Source organism: Hirundo rustica, chromosome 5 (genome assembly GCF_015227805.2).
Source record: "Hirundo rustica isolate bHirRus1 chromosome 5, bHirRus1.pri.v3, whole genome shotgun sequence".
NCBI classification, from domain to species: Eukaryota; Metazoa; Chordata; class Aves; order Passeriformes; family Hirundinidae; genus Hirundo; species Hirundo rustica.
Window position 1 is genome coordinate 51756822 of NC_053454.1, and position 23739 is coordinate 51780560.

At 39.3% G+C, this 23739-nt stretch overlaps 2 protein-coding genes across 4 annotated transcripts in view; one reads left to right on the forward strand and one right to left on the reverse strand.

The window, feature by feature from the left end:
* Positions 1-2579, forward strand: part of HPGDS (hematopoietic prostaglandin D synthase) — a 29973-nt gene extending 27394 nt beyond the window's left edge. For both annotated transcript variants that reach the window (XM_040064843.1, XM_040064845.1), the window contains exons 5-6: positions 1470-1568; positions 2224-2579. In XM_040064843.1, the coding sequence (XP_039920777.1) occupies positions 1470-1568; positions 2224-2388 (264 nt within the window). In that variant the 3' untranslated portion in view covers positions 2389-2579. The remainder of the gene's footprint in view (positions 1-1469; positions 1569-2223) is intronic.
* Positions 2580-4460: 1881 nt separating this feature from the next.
* The window catches only part of SMARCAD1 (SWI/SNF-related, matrix-associated actin-dependent regulator of chromatin, subfamily a, containing DEAD/H box 1), a 116818-nt gene continuing 97539 nt past the window's right edge, over positions 4461-23739 (reverse strand). The window contains exons 9-25 of one of the 2 annotated variants that reach the window (XM_040064983.2): positions 23448-23532; positions 21573-21964; positions 16896-17098; positions 15603-15693; positions 14295-14394; positions 12763-12822; positions 12482-12557; positions 11908-12043; positions 10742-10879; positions 10335-10430; positions 9791-9908; positions 9413-9534; positions 8101-8289; positions 7101-7219; positions 6045-6227; positions 5315-5424; positions 4461-5009 (exon numbers count right to left, since the gene is read on the reverse strand). In XM_040064983.2, coding sequence (XP_039920917.1) covers positions 4948-5009; positions 5315-5424; positions 6045-6227; positions 7101-7219; positions 8101-8289; positions 9413-9534; positions 9791-9908; positions 10335-10430; positions 10742-10879; positions 11908-12043; positions 12482-12557; positions 12763-12822; positions 14295-14394; positions 15603-15693; positions 16896-17098; positions 21573-21964; positions 23448-23532 — 2280 coding nt within the window. In that variant the 3' untranslated portion in view covers positions 4461-4947. The remainder of the gene's footprint in view (positions 5010-5314; positions 5425-6044; positions 6228-7100; positions 7220-8100; positions 8290-9412; positions 9535-9790; positions 9909-10334; positions 10431-10741; positions 10880-11907; positions 12044-12481; positions 12558-12762; positions 12823-14294; positions 14395-15602; positions 15694-16895; positions 17099-21572; positions 21965-23447; positions 23533-23739) is intronic. The other variant, XM_040064984.1, reaches the window with a different exon arrangement.

Below are 23739 nucleotides of genomic sequence, written 5' to 3' on the forward strand. Positions count from 1 at the left end.
GTGAGAGGTGTGTTATGCCATCTGGGCAACGGCAAAGAGAAAGCAAAGCAAAGCAGGGGAGCAGAGCTGGAAGCCACCTGTGGAAGTTCCCTCAATGTGAGGAACAGACTCCCCCTTGACCCCACATTCCCCAAAACACAGCTGGCATTGCAACAGCTTTGCACCCACCGCTGCAGAGCTCCAGGGCGGAGACGAGCAGGTTGTGCCGCTCCACAAGAGGGATCCTGGTTGTCTCCACCAGCTTCACAACTTGGTTGCACACTCCTGTACTTGGGGAAGGTTGTTACCCTCATGATCACACAATAGTTTGGGATTTTTCTTTGCAGAGTAAAACGGTGGGGAGGCGATCACTTACCTAAAAGAAAGGAAATACTACAACCCAGGGCACAGATATGAGATTTCTGGACTACAAACTCCTGGGTGATATTTGCAGTCATCTCACTCAGTTACTAAGCTCTTAACGACACAGAAAATTACGTCAAATCTTCCATCATGTCTGTAGAAACACTGATTTGATTTCAGCCTGTATTTAGGTTTCTGCCTCTTCTAATTTTTTTTTTTTTTTTCCCCCCCACAATAACCTCAGTTAAAGCTGTAGAAATAATTCCATTCCTGTACACCAATGCTTATTCACCCAAGCCTGAGTGTGTTCCTCCAAAATTAGGCCAATTAGAGTTAACTGCTACATGGGTTAACCAGATGATCACAAGAGCCTGCAGTCTTAATTTTGTTTCCATGCAGGTAGGAAGAGATAATCTGAAGCAGTTTTCCTTGCCATAGGAAACAGCCCTTTTAAAAGCAGCCTTAAGACTTTCTGTGATGGGGAACAGCTAGTATAGAACCACCACCATAACCTCATGCTTCAGCCATTAACATACAATCACAAAGGCCTGAACCTTTTGATCATGATTTAAAAACCACGTTTTAGCCACCTCAAATCTTACTGCTGTGGAGACAAAAAAGCAAAATTAACATGACCATTAAAATTCAAAGATAAATCAACCCCATCAAAAGCTCAAAAGCCAAGTCCACATCTCATATCCACATATCTTTGCTGATAAGCAAGGATAACTGACCAGCATCTGACTGACAGCATGAAAAGATGGAACGCAAGAGATTCTGGAAATCTGAGACTCTGCATCCTAGAAAAGATAATACTCAAAGGAGTCCCCCAAAAACTGCTATGAGACATCTGTGGCTGAGCTCCTGTCTTGCCATGGCTGGGTGCTCTCTCTGTCAGCACAGGAAGGGGAGCAGCATCACTACAGACATCACGTCACCATCAAGGAGCACTCAGGCGTTCATTAAGGGAGGAAGTGGCCTTAAGTCACAGCTCAGCAATTAATGCCATGTTTTGGTACCTGTTCCTAGTCTTTTTCATATTTCATTTTCTTTTTCATAAATCATAAAACCACAAAAATTCAGTTTTGCTGACTGCTGTGCATCTCTGTGTTTCATTCTTCCACCAGAAAAAAGCATTTGATGATATCCTCACCAACAAAGCACCTGAGCTACTGAAAGATTTGGATACTTTCTTAGGGGATAAGAAGTGGCTCGTAGGGAACTCTGTAAGTATCATTTTTGTTTCTCCCATTGCCATCAGGTTGCCAGAAAAATTAAGTAACAGACTACTGCTGAATTTCTGGGTTTCATGTCAGGCCACGAAGCAACTCTCCCCACACTTTTAGCACTTTGTTCTTACCAATACACAACTGGTCACTCTATTGCAAAGGGAAAATTGGTTTCCACAATATTAGAAAAGTGAGGCAAACCAGGACTAGGATCTGCATTTTCTAAGTTCATAAGTATATTGACACAAAACATTTTAAATGCCTTTACACTTGTGAACACCAATTCATGACTACACAGAACCCTCTTTATCATCACTGACTTATTTATAAGGCAATACGATAAAAACTGCTATAAAAACATAGTACCCTTTTTACCCCAAAGTGTTTTCTGCAGCACAGCTTCAGCAGGAAAGACTAATATTGCAGCATAACTAATATTTGTAGCCAAGACTTTATTGTAACCAGTATTTACTGAAGTCAAGCCTTGCATTGCAACCTAACTACTAGCCCTGTATAAAAGGGCTTTAAAAAACCCCAAACCCCAAAATGAAAACTTTAAACAGATAAATTCACAGGTTTTTGAGAATATTACTAATCCTGGGTTTTGAGATTACCTACTAAAATTTACTGCTTTCTGTCCCATCTCCACTAGGTAACGTGGGCTGATTTCTACTGGGATGTGTGCAGTACGACACTTCTGTCCTGTAAACCCGACCTGGCAGACAAATACCCCAGGCTTTTGGCTCTGAGGGACAGAGTGCAAGCACTTCCAGCCATTGCAGCCTGGATCCAGAAAAGGCCGAAGAGTGTAATGTAGATCAGCTGCTCAGAAAAACAAAGGCTTCTTTAGTTTTCAGTATGACAAGCATCCTAAGTTATTAACTTCTGAATCATTTAAATTAACTTCAGATGACTACGCTGTATCAAATCAAAATCCACCACTCATATCCACTTGCAAGAGAATCTAAAACACTGATTTAGTAGAGTAATAAATACTGATTCACAGAAGTGTGGTTTCAATCACATTCCCCCTCTACAAACACAGTGCTTGATCAAACCAATTAATGTTTTGTGCACTCTCAAAGGGATAAAAGGGGAATGCATCTTCCCAGAGGTGCAATCTCAACGTTTTGTGTATTTCAACCTGGAGGAAAGCAAGTTAAATGGAGAGGGCAAATGTGTGGGACGCTATGCAAAAAAAAAAAAAAAAAAAAAAAAAAAAGGCCCATTTAGTCAATACAATTCAAGGGCCTGAAAAAAAGCACTTGAGAAGCTTGAAGATTTATGCCATGCCCCTGAAATAAACAAACAAAAAAAAAAGCTTCAAAACAAGCCAAAAAGCAGCTTCACAGCTGAGCTGCTGCCCGAACTAGTTCTCCATAAACACAACAGCTGCAAAAACATTCAACAGCTCAGTATCTATGCCAGTAAGTAGGACACAACCTGGGGGTCAGTGGTGGCAACCAGGTTTAGAACAAATGAAGGGTTTGCTCTTCCAGGACTGGAGAAAAGGCAGGTGAAAATCCTGCCAGTGTGGATGGCTGTGGATGAAAAGTGGTTTACATAAACTCAAGGGCAGACAAGTGCTTGTGAGAGGTCTCCATTGTGTGGTGTAAGCAGATAAACCACAACAAACTTGGGCACCAACTCTCATCTGGAAATTGCCACTGCTGGGAGAGTATTTCCCTTCATGTTTATTTTCCCCTCCAACCACAAGTTTAATTTCATTGAATCATGAGCGACACCAAACAACCCCTAAGAGACAAGTCAGATACTGTCAGAACAGAAAGAAACAACTTTAACTCATTCCTATCTTCACCTGCTTTACAACTCCTTGCGTGCTTTGCTCTGTCTCTTCACACACTTTGCCTTCTTTAGCTCCCAAAACTCTCTTCTTCAGCAACTGACTTCAGAGAGCGCCTTTGTGGTTTTTTTCCCCTCTGTACGTCTTTCCCAATCAGAAAAACAGAACCATGTAATAGTTAAGGGACTTCCGGAGGTTATCTGGTCCAAGCCCCTGCTCACACAGGGCCACTTTGAGCGAGCTGCCCAGGATTGCATCCAGATAGTTTCTGGTTATCTCCAAGGACGGCGACCCTGCAATCTCTTGATTGCAGCCAAGAAAGAGTAGAAACAATTACAAGGAAGATGGAAACACAGATGAGCTTCACAGCACCCAAAGAGCGATACTGACCCCAGGGGTAACCACTGCCCCTCCAGACTTCATTAACTGATCCCATACACATCCAGAACACTACACAACCCACCCTGAAGGGCAGGGATCTTGTTTCAACCCACATGTGAACCAAGCAGGTGAGAACACGCAGGTAGAATGGGTTAGCACCAGCTCCACAGAAACACACAACCTAATTAGCTGTAGCATTACACACCTGTGGATCTCTCTTAAATCCCCCTATTTAGTTCAACAGAATCAGGGGAATCAAAGAAGCACAGAAAACTGTTTCTTGTCCATATTCCTTCTCAAACAATACAGTACATCTTCACCTTATTTCAGTTGTGCATTTTGGAACAGACAGCATAGCCACAGAATACTTTTAGGAAAAGCCAAGCAGTTTAGTCCATGCTTGGACAACAAGTTTTGGAAAATCTTCCATTTCCCACCCATTTTGAATTTGCAGAAATCATATTGACCAGAATACTCACAGACTTGACCAAACCATTTGGCAGAAGTTCTGTTTTTATAATCAATACCCTCACACCACCGTAATTAGAGTATAATGACAGACTGGTAATCAACTACTGCTGAACAAAGCCAAGCCAGTTCAAATGGAACATTTCAGCTGGTTTGAGAGCTGCCTAATTGATTTGTAACATGCACATAATCATCCCCTCACCTGCCCCAGATCACCGCAAGCACAAAAACACTTTGTCAATCTATGGAATTTTATTGGAACAAGTTGATACAAAACCAGTATGGAACATCAAATGAACCAAAACAAGCAGAAACAGACTTGAGCATTGTCAAATAAGGCACATATAAAAAAATCTACACGCAGAATCCAGTGAAACAGACAGTTTTTATATATATATATATATATTTGGAGGTAGAAATAATTACAAAAATACTGACAAATTTCAAGCAGCAGCAGATTTGTTAAAACAATTACTACTTAGGTCCCCATTTTCAAAAGTGATCTGTAAAACCTTTATTCAGCATCTGAGGTTGGCACATTCGGGCCATTTATGCTTTTAAGCATCAAAAGAATGCTATTGGTGTTAAAAATTTTCAATACCATGAGAAATACAACAAAGAAACTACAAAAAGTTATAAACGTTCATAAAACTGGTCAACAGTAAGAGTCCTTGGGGTACACCATCACCTTTCTTCCTTGAATTTTGTTAACATATTTACATTTTAGAGACCCAAAGAAGCTTTCAATAGCGTGGCTATATCTGCTGGAATGGTTCCTTCTTCTCCTGAGGAATAAAGACAAGCATTAGTACAGCTTAAAATATTTCACATAAATAGATAAAAGCCTACGTGCCCAAAACAGTTAAAAAATCCTCTGCTTGTAGGATTTGGTCACTGATTTCTGGGTCAGACTCAGAGGGTGCCTCCTGTCAAATCAAAGAACAACCAGCAAAAATACATCTTTCTAGCTTAACACAAAAAAACCCCAAACAACAAAAGGCTTGTCTGCATCAAGAACCTTCTTTTTTCAGTGTAACATATTGCAGCTTTCGTTTACTTAAGTGGACCTCATTATGTGCAAGACACCTACCTGATTCTGCTGCAGTCATATCTTGTTCTAACTTCAATTTCTGTTGGCTGATTTTGAGCATGGTTTCTTCAATAGTCCCCTTACTGATGAGCTTTATGACTTGTACTTCTCTGAAAACCACAAGAAAAAAAATCCAATTTCATAGTTTGGATAAATGAAAAAGGGAAGGATGCTATGCCTCGGCTCAGCTGGCTGGGGTTTAAACCAAAGATGAGGAAATGTATGAGAGGATAAAGAGGTTCTAGATTTTTCTCTGGAACAACTGTGCCAGAAAACATGCTTTCTCCTGCACTCCCAGCCACCGCAAATGTCTGGACAATCAAAAACATCTCCATTAATATAAACAAGTCAAACTGCCCCATATTCCATTTTAGCGTTAAATACTGTTGAAATTACACACATTCTATGGTTTCACTCATTATAATAGGGTGGTGCTTAAAAACTTTGAAGTCTCCTGAAGAGAACAAACAGCTTGTCCAGACAGTCCCAAAAACTTCAGATCTACCTTGGATCAGTTACTAGCACCAGAAATTTGTGAATTATACACAATTTGAGAGTTATAATGAACTAGGAAAAGGAGGAGAGTGTAAATAAAGGTTTGTTCTGCCAGCAACACGGACTAAGACAATCATAGTTCCTAGCTCCCACACCATAAATACTGTCCTTTTAGCCTCCTTTTGAGAGCTTGCCTCCAAGAAAACCCAAGCGCTGTAATTAAAATAAGTCTTACCGTGTCTGACCTACTCTGTGGCACCGGTCTTCTGCCTGCTTATCGTTGTAAGGGTTGCAGTCAATGTCGTGAAGGATAACAACATTGGCCGAGGTCAGATTAATGCCCAAGCCACCGGCTTTGGTAGACAGAAGGAACACAAATATACCCATATCTGTATTGAACTCATCTATCAGATGTATCCTGCAGAACACAAGACACCATGCATCAGGCCTTGGACATCAGGCCTTGGAAAACACTCCACACTGGCTCCGGAGCTGAACACAGAAGTTGGGATGATCTTTTGGAAGAGAGGACAGTGGCACCACACAGCAGCTCCAAAGTACAGACGTTATGCAGCAGGAAAAAGGATACCAACAGTCCTCTGCAGTGACCAGAGAAACACACTGAGTGACAGATGGATAGCAAAGAGTGAAAACAGGCTTAGAAAAAGATTTTTGATCATCACAGAACACAAATACTCGGAGGAACACGGAAGGCAGGGGATGAACTTCATTTCATGACAATCTTCTGTACTAACTGCACAAGCAAGGGCAGGAACAGCCCTTGACACGGGAAGCAACACCGCAGCAAGAATGACAATTTTTTGAAATGAAGGAAAGCGCATCTAAAAAAAATCTTCAAAAATTCTTGAGACAGAAAATCAGCTCAGCTCAAACACAAGAAAAGCATTACATTTTCAGCTGCAGGGACAGACAGAATGGTTTGTCCTAGAGAAACAAAGGGGTGTATCTGCCTACTGTAAAAGAGATACAGTCTACCTCCAAGGAATAGCTACAGGTGTTATTACATGCTGATACACAAACCAAACACACCAGGAACTGCTGAACATTTTTCATTTCCACAGCTAAGACTGTAACCCCACCACCTAAACCTCATCTTTCAACCTCACCCTTACTAAGGTGATCTGAAATTCAACATTAAACGCCTTCTATCATCAGTGCCCAGTGAGCAGAGACTTCTGCACACTGGAAAACAAAGGTAAGCGTCTGAAGTCACCTCTCCCTCTCCAACACATTCACTTTCTCCCTCCCATTTTTAGCAAGAGTCACATACCTCTCAGAAATCTGTGTTTTTCCATCCAGCCTAATATATCTATGTTGCCAGTGTTTTAGGAAAACTTCCAAGATGTCTAACATCATAGTGAACTGGCTAAACAACACAACTCTGTCACCCTGGAAAGGACAAAGCAAAGCAAAAATTTTGAAACATGTCAACTATGAACTACAAAAATTCTTTACTGATGCAAATATTTTACTTTCACAGAATCCCTGTTTTCTGAAATAAAATACTAAGCTGAAAATCACCAAGTCAGGATTGACTTTCAGTGAAGATTCCATATCCAGTAGTTCTGCTGCATTAACTCACTGTCTGTCATTGCATTAATATTTTAATTATTTTATTTAATTATTTTAATTTAACTTTGTATTTTGGTGGCTCAGACAAATCACATTCCAAATGCATAAACGACAGATTACTTCATCCATAAACATCAAAATACTTTCATTCAGAACTTAAATTTAAATATTTCACATAATACAAAGAGTAGCCCTATTTTGTGTGAAACAGTTAAGATCCACAGCACCCAAATTCAGGATGCTCTGGAGCATTATGGCACATGCAAAATAAACCTGTTTGAATCTCAGGGCAGGACTTCAACCAAGGACCTCTTTTTACTTTTCCTTTTTCCTTTAACACACACGATTACTCGAATGTAATACAGTCTTATTCAATCGCCAAGAGAAAGTCCAAGTCCATGAGTTGTCAAAATTATGCAAGAGCCCATATATTAACAGGGTAGCTAACTTCGGATGAACACTCTGAAACTTGGAAAACTGGGAAAATTTATTTCAGCTGTCTCTAAAGTGATGTGCATACTCAGGACTGCACATTAAAAGCTGTAAGTGTTGCTTTGCAATTCTGCACATGCACTGAATTACATTATAAAACTCTGCAGCAAAGCAACTGGGTTGCATACAGAGCTGGCAGATATTAATTTAACCACTTATTTAGAGCCACTCTGTAGACAGGGAAAAACTTCAGCCATCTGCAATACCTTCTCTTTAAGGTCGGAGAGAATGTGTTCCAGCTCTCTAAACTTTCCAGAATCCAGGATCTGATCCATGTCCAACTTGAAGTTATTGATGTGAGAATATTGCTTACAAAGCGCATGCAGTTCAAAATCTGTCATTACTGTCATATCTTCAAAGATTAGGTCAGGGTTAGCATCACAATGTGTGGGTTCCTATTAGGAAAAATTAAGGGAAATAATGCAATACACAATCTCACCAGAGAACTGAAAGCAAAACCACCACACAGGAACATCCATGATCTCTGAAAGAAAAAAGATAACACACCTAGACATGGACAAATGCTAGAGCAAGGCTCATGCAAGCAACAAAAGATGAACTCTCCACTTCAGGTTTGTAAGAGAGGATAGTTACTTCACAGTTTAGCTCTTACAAGCGTGCGTACTGCCAAAAACTTAAAAAGGAAATGCTCAACCTTCACAGCAATTACCTACTTCCCATCAAGCCCTACAACATTTTACCCCTTTATCAGACCTCTTCCCCTGAAGACACATTCCCTAAAATGGAGGTCCAACCCTTGGATAGATGGTAGAAGACATGGAAAGCCCAGCCCAAGATGTAGGGTGGGTAGAGGGACATCACGCCTGGACAAAAGAGGAAAAAAAAAGCCCCATCTGGAGAGTACAATGGTATAGGAATAAAAAGGGACAAAAATCCTTCATAAACCAATGGGTCACTTCTAGCTTCCTCCCACTCTTGTCTGGTTTCACTTTAAAAAAAAGCTGAAGAATATTCAAAGCCAACTCCAATTTTAGAGCACCTGCCGCACACTGAGAGTTTTTCTTTTTTGCTTAAATTTTAGAAATAAACGACTATTTTCCCCAAGCTCATCAGGCATTAACCTCATAAAATTTAAAAAAAAAAAAAATCCTTAACAGATCAATACTTATGCCTTCCCTATTTTAGTCCTAAACTACTCAGTTCTTGCTATTCAGAAAGCTACTGAACTCAAATGCCCACCTAAGATTTTTTTCCATAAATACTTTGGGGCTTTAAATTAATTCTGGGGTGGGGGGAAGAGGTGCTAAGGGGGAGCTTATGAAAAAGAGATGACTGCAGACCCACAACTGTTCTCTCCATTCTAATGATAAAAAAATCAGTGTTAAATACCTATAGAGCTTAATTAGCTCACTGGACAGATGCAGAGAAATAAAAAGCAGCAACAATGAATTAAGTTTGGCATAGACATTTTTGACCAGAAGTCTGACAACAAAACAAACAAGTTTGCCTTAGAAATTCTGAAAAATGAAGGACTGCCTCTGAATCTCATCCCCTTACCTTGAGCATAAGGGTGGACATCGTCCTGAGCTTGTCATTTGTGTAATACTGACGATGCAAAAGAGGGTGATTGGCCATTTTTCTAAGTTGCATCATTGCGTTTCCCATATCGGAGCTTTTCTCTGCAAACAAAGAAGGCATCTTGGTACCGCTACCGAAAATAACTACCTGAAACACCTTTATCCCTCAGCAGAGCTTGGTTTGCAAGAACTCAGTTTGAAAATTCACCTAGTACTGAACTTCAAAAATATTCAAAGAAGGGATACAGACAATTTATGAGCGCTAGACATTTCTACAAAGTGAAGACCAGAGTCACATTCAACATATGTCTCAGCATGAAAAAAAAATCCATCAAAAGGAAACGAGGCCCTTACATACCATTACTGTCAATAGTTTTCTTGAGCTTGTTTAAGAGAGCCAAGTAGAATTGTTCCTGTTTCTCAGACATAGCACACAGTTCAACGAGATCTTTTTTGGGAGGTAGCTGTTTAAGGACCTGACAAAACAAAACAATACCAGATAAAACCTGTAGTGTTGTGAACCATCAGTAATTCTGCACTGTCTTATAGCTGTTATGATACTCTGTGCATTCTCCTTATCCCAGCTTCTTTCACTGCTTGTAACTTCACTAACTTGGGCAACAACTCAACTCAGGTCTCGACCCGGATTATACATCAACCTCCCCACCAAGTAACACGGCCTGCACACTCCAGAATTGCATGAAATAATATTATATGCAATACCTGGGATCTACTCCCCTGCTAATCAGTGTTACCCTCTTCAGACCACTGAAGTCCACAAGCGCCCATTAACTTTCTTTAAGATCAGTAAGCAATTTTGGCCTCATATTATAGCGCTCGTCTCAGAGATTATCAGGTTTTTTAATAACACAAACCCATCATTTTTAAAGATAAAGTGTTACCTCATCTTTTACTCTTCTCAAGATGAATGGTTTTATTATCTGCTTTGCATGTGCAATTCTCTCCTTCTCATATACGCTTTGTTCTTCAGCACTCTTCTAAGGAAAACATTGAAAGAATTCAATTACAGTCTGAAGCTTTCAACTGTAACACCACCACCTTAACTTCTCTAACTTGATGAAAAACCCAGCCAAAACAGACACACTTGACCTGACCATTAGTATTCAAAGACACCCTGTTACAGGATATTTTAATTTAAAAAGTTTACTCAATTGTTTCATTTTCTAGATTTTCATAATCACATCACCTGTTTCCATAAGATACCAATAAAACAGAAGTTATGCAGCAACAGCACTCTTATAGCAAAAAGAGAAAAGTTATTTTCAAGAAGAGAATTCATGGTACTCACTGTTTTTGAAGAGAACATCCTTCGAATTTCACTGGTGCTGCTGCTGAACATATGGGGCATGACAAAATTCAAGAGGGACATCAATTCCAACAGATTATTTTGAACCGGAGTCCCCGTTAGCAGCAAGCGATTCTTGGCCTGTTTGTCCAAAGTGGAAAGAGCAATGAGAAACATTTGTCACACAGGTTAAAAAATATTTTTGGCAAAAAAATCCACAGTATGGGTAAGTGAGAAAATTAGCTTGGTTTAAATTATAACTATTTAAACTTATTATATATTTGGAATATCCTGGACTAATTTCCTTGTTAAGTCAACAAAACCGTTTACAGATCTGTGGGGAACTGGGCACCAATTTAAGACAATTAAAAAACCATTCCTGGATCTATTAAGCTTCTTCTTGATTGTTCTGTTTGGGCTCTGTTTTGGCTGTTGTTGTTGGGGTTTTTTTGTTGTTTGGGGTATTTTTTCTTCCTCCTGATGACTGTGTTCACTGTTGCTCCCATATCAAGTTCTCTAATGTCATACAGTACTAAAGCACAAGTTTTGAACTGCAAGTACAAGAAAGCTTTATTGCTTAAAGATCAGCTTTTTAAAAAGGCTATTGATGAAAACATGATTTTGAAAAATAAGTTGTAGGAAGTGATCTTAAGTTTATTATTATTGTACAAATACTCCAGTGCTAGATCATGATATTCAAAGAAAGAGCTGAGCTCAAATACTTTTCAAAACTCTGCTTCCTCAGGCTGCAAACAACAAGAAAAAAATATTTTCAAGCTGGCTCTTCTTACATAGCCGTATCAGAGCAGGTCCTTAAATACTACAAGGTTTCAGCACAAGTAATCAGAATAGCATCTTTTAAATCATTACTACTATGGGATATAACCGGGAATTTGCTTAATACTGAAACTCAAGCACTACCATCACTGTAACGATTGTACAGCAAATTTATTACGTTTCTTTGGGAGCTTATGTCCCTGAAAGAGATCATAGTGCAGGATCCACTCCTGAGACCACACCAACACTTAAATCCACTTGCATATTGTAGTATCTCAAGTTAAGTGTATCTGAACTTTACAGTTAATATTCCATTTCCCCCCTGCTTGTAACTACAAGACAGAAAAGACAGGAGCTGTCCCCTCTAACTCAGCAATAACTAAACCTCTTACATTAATTGTCATGAGGTGCTGGTAGCGGATAGAGCTCATGTTCTTGAGCATATGACCTTCATCAAAAATTGCATAGTTAAGCTTCAGCCTGCGGAACAGTCCTCGATCATCTGAGCTGCTGATTGCAGAGTTGTATCTGTCAGAGACAAATATCACTTGCACTTAGTCTCCCTCTGAAAATGAATGTACTGTTATCACAATCAAATCAAATTCTCTAATATTATTAAGAGTTATGCAGGAAGTACATGAGGGGCAGTAAAACTGCCTGGAAGTAACCAACCACAATACAGTTTGTTACTGGCAAATTATTTCAGTTTACTTGATGAGCCAATGCTCTCAGTAACACTTCCTAAAAATCTCCTGAAGTCTATTACAATTGTAATATTATCTGTAATACACATGCTGACAGACATACATCTAAAGCACCTATGACACAGTATCTCCAACACAATCATAAAGGTATAGTTAACATTATCCGAAACCCAACTCCTATAATTCTCCGGTTTCTTGTACCACTAGAGGTCAGCAGGACCTCACTAAAGCTCCCTGTCTGTAGTGTTTTAACTGTACTTACGTAGTCACAATCACATTGAAATCAATGACTTTATTATGAATGTCCACCCTGAGATGTTTCCTATCTTCTTGGGATCCTAAAGAAGGAAACGACATGAGTACAATTATATATATTTATATACATGTAACAATTAAAGACACTGCAGAGAAATCACTCATTGACAAATCCGTGCCTTAAACAACTGTCTTAAAACAACACTGCCATGAGCGATTCATCTTTTCTTACACTGGCCATGCAAGCAACTGTACTCTTTGGATTAATTTCTTAACTAGATTCCTCACCATAGTAAAAGAGGACGTTCAGTTCAGGACACCACAGATGAACTTCTCTTATCCAGTTATCTGTAAGGCAACATGAAAACAAAATCCAAATCATTTATACTTTATTATGTCTTACTGTTTCACACCTCAGCATCAAACCAAACATCTGATTTTAATGCAAATCCCTTTAAATTCTCCTGAAGGTTAAGAAACATTCTGTCTTAAAACTGTAAGACTGATGTGTAAGAAACTGAACCAACCCCAACTGGGCTTTTAGTAATTCAACCAGCTTGCACTTTAAACTCCTGCAGGAACAGGCCCTGCATGGTCTGTAACCACTGTGTGAAATAAACACAATGTGTAACTTTGCAGCTCGGTTTCTTCCCTAGACAGTTAAATCCCCAGAAAGCAAATCGCTTCATCTGTCAGTACTAGCCTGCAGAAGTATGTCACCAGGAGAGACAGCGCCTCTGGGAGCAGGCAGAGGCCTGACATCACAGCTGTGCAGCTCCAGGTGTGCAGCAGCACAGTGGCCACAGGCAACAGCGCTGTGCCCAAGGGGAAGCTGCTTAACAGCCAACACAAGTACTGACCCCAAACCACAGCAGAAGGGGGGCTCTGCTAAATGCCACTTGGGAAGGGATTGGACCCAGACCCCTGGAAAAATGTCAGGAAAGCTGCCAGCAGACTGCACTGCCCAGGCACTGCCGACCCGCCTCTACAACTCTCACTCTAGGAGTGACTTCACAAAAGCACCTTCATTCACATGTCTACAAACACCTCAGGTTTTAAGAAATATATGCATTATTAAGGGTTGCTTTAAAAAGTGGGTTCCAATGGAATTTGAAAGCATGCTAAAAACGACAATTTCAAACTTAAGTTGAACAACTGGAAACTTTACTGATGCGTCAAGAGAAATTTTTGAAGCCCAAACAAGTATTTTATATTAAATGCAGCATTTACTTTCTAAATTCAACTTGTTACTTCCCCCTGTCATTCAACAAATCCAAATTTAACTCCATCAAGACCCATTTTCTGCTCAACTGCATCAGCTTTGCTGACATTTGATTCCACCATACTCTTTCCAATTTCAAATGAGGCCATAAAACAATCAGGACACACAAATAAAAGACAGCCTCATCATTTTAGGATTTTCATCTGCTTTGACAGATGCTGTGCAGTAAAGAGGAAAAAAGATAGAGAATGTTTAAAATGTCATGAAACCTAACCCTAAGCACAGCCTGAAGACTAGGAAGTTCAGCCAATATTCAATAAGTAAAAAAACTACTTTGCAACACAAGTCCAGATTGTAACAAGCAGCTTAATTTTTTTTTGAAGCAGACAAATCATCTAAAAAAGTTCCATGCTAAGTCTAATTAATTCAGAACAAGCATGCCTGCAGTATGGTCTACATTCCAATTCAAATTACTTAAAGAGTTGAGTACCACTGTAAGAAACCCAAATTTTCTTTCGTTAATTATCTTTGCTTTACAGTATGTCCATGATTGTTTGCTTTTTTCCTAACAAAAACATTTTTGAAGCTTGTAACTTACCTAACGTTGAAGCTGGCACAACTATCAAATGGGGACCTTTATTGCCCTCTTGGTAGAGGTAAGCCAGAAATGCAATAGCTTGAATTGTTTTTCCTAAGCCCTAAGAGAAAAGAAATCCATTTAAACAAAATTTACAATCTGTGGGACATAAGTGTTTTGAACTCATAAGACAATTACAGTGTAGTGATGGCCCAGTAAAGATTAGAAATCTGATTAGAAAATTTGTTCTGTTTAACCAATTTTACAGAAGTCAATTCCTTCTTAAGTACAACCTCAGTCAAACTTCATTATCATTTCAGCTCAATACTTGAACAAAGATTCATCTCTTCAATTTATGAAGTTTTTCATTTTAGTTCAAGTTCATTCCTCAAATAATATCCAAAAATGTACCTTCCTGAACCAATGGCGCAGAAAAATGATTACTTGGAAACGAAATGTTTATTTCCATTTGAGCCAGTACTACAAAGGGTATTGCAGATATTTCTGAAGTGGAATTTAATATGGGAATCGGATTTAAGACAAGCCTACATTTCCACCAACACTCACTTTTCCTGTTTTCTGCATCACAAATTTAAAATTTGCATGTAGTTGTACCTACCACAAAACACACACGTTCTTACTAACAGGAAACATACAGAAGTTGAGAAACACTGCCTAAGTCATAGCAAGGCAAAGCAGTGCCTTCATTCATGGTCCATCAAAAGATGAACAGCAGCCAGGATTAAAAACAACAGACCAAGAATGCAGCAGCTGCATGCGTAAGTTTTTTTCTGTTGTACAACTATGGGTGGTGTCAGCATTTAACTAAACCTCAAACCCATAAGCTTCTCCGTCTCAGCTCATCATTGGTGGGGAGTGTCATGACAAGAGATGGTGGAAATGCTGCTTGTGGAGAAGCAGAGAAGGTTTCTACCCACTTGGTTTTTCCTGTATTGTCATCTGCCTGTTTTGAAACCGATGAAGAAATGGAGAAAATAGGAGCTCACTACATGAAATGTGGGACAAGTAGAATGAATTATATTTTTGTGCAAGGAGCTGTTAAAGTCAATGGTTTGAAAATAACCTGTTGTGGCAGAAACCAGTTCTGCTGCATTGGGAGACACCATGTGATTTGTAATTGTCAGTGTCCGTGAATCTTAGGCTACCTTTGATTTTCAAACGGAAAGGAGTTCAGCAGCTTCTAAGATCTTGGAGAACTGTATGCAATTTAAGATTACTTATAATCTGCTTGAGGTTTCTAGGCAAGGATTTAATAAAGCCTTTCTTACAAAGTTTTAACGATTCCTAAATAAGCAGTTTCACACTTACCATTTCGTCAGCCAAGATGCCATTCAATCTGTGCTTATACAGCAGTGCTAACCAGTTCAAACCAATCTTCTGATATGGCTTTAGTTTCAAACTGTAAAAAACAATCAAGCTTATTACCACCTTTCATTTGTTTCTCCAGGAAGCACAGCTTTACACTTAGTGTAATCACAAACTGGCAGGTTTAACACTGCCTTTATTTTAATGCACTCCAGACCTCTTTGGGCAGTGAAAAACACAAGCTTTCTAAATCAGTCACCTGTACACAAACTGAGTTGCTTATCCGCATTTTCACAGATCTAAAATGGTCAAAGTGAGTCAGTCAGTGAATAGAACACAAGAAATATTCCTCTTCTACAATCAGTGATATACAACCAGATAAAAGCAGCTACAGAACCACTCATTTTTAAAATACACAATGAATTAAATGGCATTTTGCAGCGGCATCCCTAATTTTACTCACAAACAATTACTGTGTGTGTCAACACCAAAGAAAAACCCAAACACACAACCCACAAAACACACTGACAGCAAGTGACCCAGTTCAGCACCTTTTCCAAAGAAGAAGCGCCATTCACATTCTTCCTTCAAAGACTTCTTCCTTCCTCCCAGGTTTTATTTTCACACAGCTGAGAATCCTTTTGCTATTTACTTGTAACAGCATCCAATTGGAATTCAAGCTGCTACTTTGGCCATTCCCACTGCACCCCTACATTTCCTAAGTGTTAAGATAATGCCCTTCACCATATCCATTTCCATTCCTCCTAATATCCATTTGGAGATCCTTACCAATTTACCTCTGAAAGAAATCCTTCCCCACAACACATCCCTGCTGCCATGCCGACTGGAGACAGAGTTTTAGATTACTTAGTACATCTGAACTTCCTGACCAAGGTCTTTCATCCAGCTGATAAACCTGCCCAGTTTGCTCATATTTGTTCCAACTCAGCATTTCTGAGACTGAATCCTATCTGAAATCTGTCCCCCATTATAGAAGCACATTTGCTTGGTAAATGGACAACTCATGATTCTATTGTTTAAGGTTGGCTGTTAAATTCCACAGAAATTGGAGGAAATAAAAGTTTTATTTTTTTATGCTCTTATCCTGCTTTTCTGATACACTTAAAAAATCTGTTAGATTCTCTCAACTGCTGCACATCACTATCTAGCTCACTGAGAGCTCCTAAGTATCAAAAATCTGCTACTCTACTTTCAGAGACTACAGTTCTGAAAATCCCAGTCTTCAAGTACACCTTATTGTCCAACACCCTTCTAAATCATAAAATTGAGACATACCTGCGATTCAGAATGGAGGGTTGCTCTATGTTCCATCCACATTCTCCATCTTTAGTAATCCTGGTTACCTGCTTTGTCAGTTTATTGGAAATGTCTTCACATTTATTCATGAGCTTTAGAACCACATCCCTCTCCTTCAGCAGTATCTTGCAGTTCCACACTATATCTTCTGACAAACCAGAAGTCTTCGTCATTTTTGTGAACTGCAAAATAATAACAATAACAACAACAACAATCATCATCATCATTGTCTATGAACACTGGTAATAGCAGCTGCAGTGAAAATCCACAGCTGCAGCAGGCAGTAACTCAAGTAGGAGACAACAACAGCATCCCAATCTTCTCTCAAAACTCCAAATACTCCTTACACTTGGCCCACTGCAAACTGTGAACCCGCACTGAAGGTCATCACTGCAGCTCCTCACATTATGAAACTTGAAACCTTAAGAGATACAAATTCTCTGAAGACTTTCTAATGCAAAATACAAGTGCTTGAAACTGAGGCAACATACAGGGCAAAGCCAGCTTGGAAAGCCAGGCCCACTAACAGAACAAAACCCCAAAAGGAGGGGAAAAAAACCCCACTGATTTTCATTAAGATGCCCTTTGTCATGGATGTGTCTGGGGCCCAACATTACTTGGTTACAGTTCTAACTCTGCCATGAAGGTAAGTCAAACTGGATTTGGGCACTGTGCCAGGGGTCACCAAGGTCTGCCAGTACAAGGAAGCCTTACTTCCACCACTTGCTTCCTCAAGTCCACACTAGCTACTGCATATTTCCTTCCTCTTAAATTTCAGATCTTCATCACATTATGAGTATGTTACATGTCAGAGACAAGCAACCTGAAGTTGTAGCAAAATAGGCCCTTCAGGCACATTGATTTCTCCTAAATTCCATGCAGAAAGTGTAAAATCTATCATTAAATACGTTTCTGCAGTAACTGGGGTCATATTAGTATTTTCTCAAGTAGTTATGTATATTTCACTGTAAAGAACAGGCAACTTTTTTGTTCATTAATAGATTTAAAGAATTGAAAAATACAAGGTATTTTGGATTCATCATTCTTGTATTAAAACAGAAGTAGTTTTCACATAGATTTTTCTGAATTTTAGACTAGGGATCTGTTAAAATTTAGCACAAGATTTCATATGCATATATCCTCCAAGAATTCCTTCCATAAAAAAGGAGTTGTATGATCCAGCTATTATGTGTTAAGTAACTCGCCAACATTGCCACATTGCAGAGTAACAGCAAGTTTTGTTAAGGTGAAGAGTTTAACCAGGTTAAATTAAAATAGAATTTAAAAAGTAGCTTTCATTAGAAAAAGACTTCAAGCATAAATGGAGTGAGGCAATTACAGTTTGGGGGTATGTTTTTGTTTTTTTCCATTTTAAACAAACCCCAGAAAGTTTACCAACACTCATAGGTTGGACCAGGCTAAGTTGCACATGTCAACACCTGTAACAAAGTTTTCTGAACAGACATCTCTATTTAGAAATAAAAAACAGCACAGTTTTTAATAGGTGCCTACAAAATTTCGACATTTGTTTTGATGACTAAAGCTTTGGTTGGCATGAATGGAAATTCCGTAATCCATAAATAAAGGTGTGGAGAATTGAGCCATCTGTTATTGACAGAAATTGTATTGTTTCATGTCAGCACATTAACAACCACGTCCAAGTTGCAACAAGAAATACTTTAGCCACTGATTTGCATATGAAACACAGGGTGTTACCCTGCTCAGAACATAAAGCAGATCCACAGGTGGCCTTCGCTTTCTAGAGGTTCTGATATACTTCCAAGTTCAGCTTTTTTCAAATGAAGCCCAAAAATGCAAGACCATCATGGAAACTGAACCCGTGAGCTCTCCCAGCACACTAGGAATTGGCACACCAGCACACTATGTCTGGGCTTACTTCACACCACTTGCAAGATGATGAAGGCTTTCCCTTTAATGCCTAAGGGTGAAAGTCAGCCTCAGCCTCGATCAACAAACACCAGGTTCCACTGTAAGCAGTTTCCCATTGCTAACCTGATGCATTTGCTGCTTCCTTTCAGCTGGTTTTGGTGCAAGGTGGTTCTGGAATTCGGCAGTTTGTATGTAACAAACACGGTCCTGTGCCAGGCCAGAAGTTGGGCTTTAGCAGTTGGAGCTTGTCCCTGCCTCTCCGTGTAGCTCTCACAGCCACGCTTCCTGCTGACCATCCCTTAGTTTGCCTACTACGGATCTGCTCCCCTTGTATTCTAATCCCTCATTCCCAGCTGTGCAGAGCTGCTCCTCATTATCTCCCATTTGCCCATCACACCTTCTTAGGCCTCAGCTCCATGCTTGGGCTTTGCACCTGGGTGCACCCTTCCAAAGCATCTGTGCAATTTTTGGTTTTGAATATGATGATCACTGAGAGAGGTGTTTTCAGAAAACACATCCCAATTTCTTTTGTTACCTACCACTTTCCCTGTGCAGACAACATATTCTGGAGAGAGGCCAGCAGTCCTTGCAGACCTTGTTCACTTCTCCAAGGAGACAGACACCTAAAGCCTCAAGGACATACCTGGGTACACTTTATACAAGTTGATGTTTAAGAGAAGGCTCTCCCAGCCAGTCATGTCCAGCACTAAAGACTGGATAAAACTATGCTCCTGGAAAATGTACTTGACCTACAGGGTAGGCATTTCTAAACTACCGAATGAATTAATCTTTGGGAGCGAGGGCAATTTCAGCTCTCTCCATTTATTTTGAGAACCATGTCTATTAAATGTTTTTCTGTGTTTGAAGCATTACTAGATCAAGTTAAACACTTGAAATATTTAATTCAAAGAGTAAGTATTTCCAAGTACTCTTATTAACCTTATGAGCTTATAAAATTAATTTAAATCCTCTTGGAAACAAAATAGCTTAATCCAACTTAAAAAAGCCATCCAGAAAAAAAAAAAAAAAGGCATTCTCATTTATCTTTTCCTGGAATAAAACATTCTTTACAAATAAGTAGGCTTTAGTTTAAATCTCAAACTGTGAGTCTTAATATCTTCCTCAATTCTAATAATGAACACGTGGCAACAACTTGTAGTACTTCACATTGTGTTACACAAGACACCATTACAGTAAATGGAGAACTTAAAATTAGGCCGATTTCTTTAATACTCTAACTAAATCAGCTCTTTCCAATATTCTGACCACCCTTATTAACTGGTAGGAAAAACACTGGGTTACTGAGCTACTGGATCTTTATAAACAATTAAATCCACACTGATACAAAACATCTGCTAAAATCTCCTGCAAGCCACTTCTACTCTGGGCAAGTATTCACAATACTACATAAACATGTGGCTGCTGACAGCAGCAATCCTCATGAAAGACAGATTTTGAACGCAAACAGGCCCATGCAGCTTTTTTTTTCACTGTAAAATATTTTACACAGAGAAAAGAAGAGCCCTGTAGCAAATACTTCTGCAAAGAATTAAGCTCAGACAAAATCCAACAAGTTTAGAAAGTAATAGCTGTATGACAGATGTTCTGTGAGAAGCCAAAGGCTTGGGGCAAAACGGATTTCTTTTGCAGCATACCTTGTATTTTTTTCAAGTATCGTCTTCTTGTATCCCCCCTCCCCTTACAACACAACATACAAAAATAATTTTGTTTTCCTTAAAATTCTGTTTCGTATCCCTTAGTGTTTTCTGGTACTATATTTCACGCACTGAATAGTAGGTGTTATTGTTTCATACATATTGAAGAAGTTCTTGCATATATCAGTGAGGGGGTTCAGAATGCACACTGATGAAAAAACAGGAATTCCTCTGTAAAAAGGCCTGTGCACAGTTATTGCTTTAAAATCCAAAGTACTAATAAATTAAATCAAGACAATCTGCTGTAATGCACTTCAAATTTCTGACCAGGACATTGCTCTTAGCAGGTCTGAGGACTTGCATTTAACCGAATCTGTATGAAATGTGAAGTGTACAAACAAGCCATGGCAAACATCTGAAAGTAACAACGAAGCGACAGTAGATAATGCACTTACCTACAGATACCGTTTTCCCTTTCCTGGTGGATTGTGGCTTAGCCTTCTGATGCTTTACCTTTCATTAATAAAAAACATAGCAGCTCACTCCACTACAAATGGCTGCATTGCTTAGCTAGCAAAACCATGCTAGACACTAAGCTGCAGTATAATAAATGCACAAAAGAAGGGGAAAAAAAAAAAAAAAAAAAGAACGACCATTTCTTGTCTGAAACTGAAAAGATCCATGCTGGCTTCTTCAATCATGGAGCAACCCTGGAAGCTGCTGCTACACAAGTGCCTTGCAGTAAAGGTCCTGCCACATTCTTCTTCCCTCCTGCATGGGTTTTCAGCTACAAGAGCTCGGAACAGGCTAGCAAACACCTCCTTCCCACAGTGAAAGCTCTAATTTCTCCTTCTGCAGTGAAATCAACCAACTTTCTGTGCTACAGCGTGAGTGACAGTAATGTCAGCCAATCAGCTTGAGTTTTCCAGAAAAATCACCCCTTAATTCATTCAAAATCAGGTCATATGACACTATTTGAAATGCTATTGGCTTAGGAGGAACATAGCATTTTAGCTTAATGAGGATAAGGCCACCCATCTAAGCCTCCCTAGGCTGAAGCCACCTTGACTCTAGGCAGGCTGGGGATAGGAAAGGAAGAATGCAGACCTACCAGAGCCTCCCAGCTGTTAAAGGGCCGGAGCGCTATTATCTTCTGAGCCTTTTTCTGAGAGCACTGGGGAATCAGAGTCAGTTCACTCAGGGAAGCATCCTGCAGGAAGCTGAGGATTTTTGCTTTGTAGCCATCCTCCATCACTTCGTCACCACTGCTGTAGTCCTCATCCAGGGAGCTTCCGCCATCTTCGGAAGCAGACTCATCCTCCATGTGTTCTGTTTCTCTTTCAGCGCTCCAAATGCTCCTTTTGCTTTTGTCCTTTTTCTGAAAGCCATTCTGCTCTTTCTGAGAAGCATTCTGCTTTGCCGTATCTTTACTCTCCTGTCTCTGGCTCTCAGTGGAGGCTTCAGTCCAGTCAGCAACTTTCCTTTTGGGAGGAAATTCCATATCTATGCATGCAATGCAGAAGGCAACAAGTCAGTGTATGGGGCTGATGAAAACACAAGTTGTTCTTCCAAAATAAAACCTATAGATCTGTCACAGTTCTAGTATTTAATAAAACCTATAGATCTATCACAGTTCTAGTATTTAATACACAAGAACTCAACAGCAGGTGTTACTAAGAGAACAGAAAAAAAAATCTGGATAAAATATGTAAATAGCTCCAACTGTGAGCATAAGATAATCAAAGCTCATTTGTATAATGCTCAAATAGCAGAAGGTTTTAAGTATCTTAAAATAGAGATGATCAACATAATGTAATATTTGTGAGCTGCAGAAGCTCTGAGGTAAGAGCAAAGAGTTAAGAACTCTGATGTATTCTTAAGATGAGATACTTGTCCCATGCACCTGACTGCAGAGATATTAATTCTGCTGACCTGAGAAAACAAGCCTTCTTTCACCAAGAAAATTAAGTATTTTTTCCATTGTAATGCATTGTAGCGAAGTATTCGGGGTGGGACAATGAAAACATGCACTTGTTAAAAAAGTTCAAAGAATGAGGTCATCTCCAACCAAAATAACTCAGCTGCCTTAAAATAAGACAGAAGTTATTTAACACAACACAAGCAAGAAATTTTCAGAAGTGCCTTCTAGGGTTTTGATTCCTTCATTGCAAGAGAGCACTTGAAGTGCAGAAGTTTTTCTTCTGCCCAATCCCAGCTTGCTGCTGACTGAGTCCAATCCTGACACATGCCTTCTCTGAAGCAGCAGTAAGGACACAACTTCCTGAGCACTGATAGCTCTCTCCACTTGTAAAGAATCCAATTAAGAACACTATCCCAAGAACACTTAAATAGCTGATATAGCAAAACATGTACATATCTGACAGCTGTGCAGCACACTGAAAAGTAATCAACTCATTAAATAGGACTTAAGTTATAACTTGCAGATTTACTTGGAATCACTGGGTTACTCCCTGCCATGTCTAAAGTTCTGGTATTTACAGATGGGTTGCATAATTCAAGGCCTGTAAGTTTCTAATAAGTTTCTCTCCTAGAATACACTTTAAAAGGACAAAATAGCATATATCACTTGTTACCTATGCAGTTACTTGCAATTACTGGTTTAGAAACCAGTAATTTACAAATAGTGTAGTTAAAAAACTAAACTTTTAAACAAGCAGGAAGGGAGCAGGTATTAGCTTTGACATGTACCAAAATATATTTTAAGAGACACCCATAGGTAATTACAACTTTTTTTTGCCTATCTGTTATTAGCTGGGCAAGCATCTTTATCCCTAGTTAGACAGCAAAAATAAAAATACAGAAAAAAAATTGAGATTCCTTTTTTTCCCCTCCCTGTAATACCAATTTAACGTATAAGCGCAAGTTTCTAGGCATGGTGCTGTCAGGACTGTCACTGCTGGACATTCAAAACTATTGGCATCACAAGTCTGGTTTAGTATAAAATGAATTATAAATCTGTCTTTACCTTCCTCGTTGTCTGCAAATATTTTCAGGGCCTCCAGTGCATCATGAAACACCCAGTTATGCTCCTCAAGTACCTCTCTAAGCTCCTAGTGAAAAATAAGACATTTTCTATTGCAGTGAGATAAGCACAAGCTAAATTTCTGAGCCTAATAACATCAGGCAAAGAAAACCCCTGTAATTCAGATGATTCAAAATAAAAATAAACCAAAACAAGAAAACACTTCAGTTTCTTTGTACGCTCAGTTTAGGCAGAGCTGCACTCCACTTTTCAAAAGTGTAAGAATACACATGAA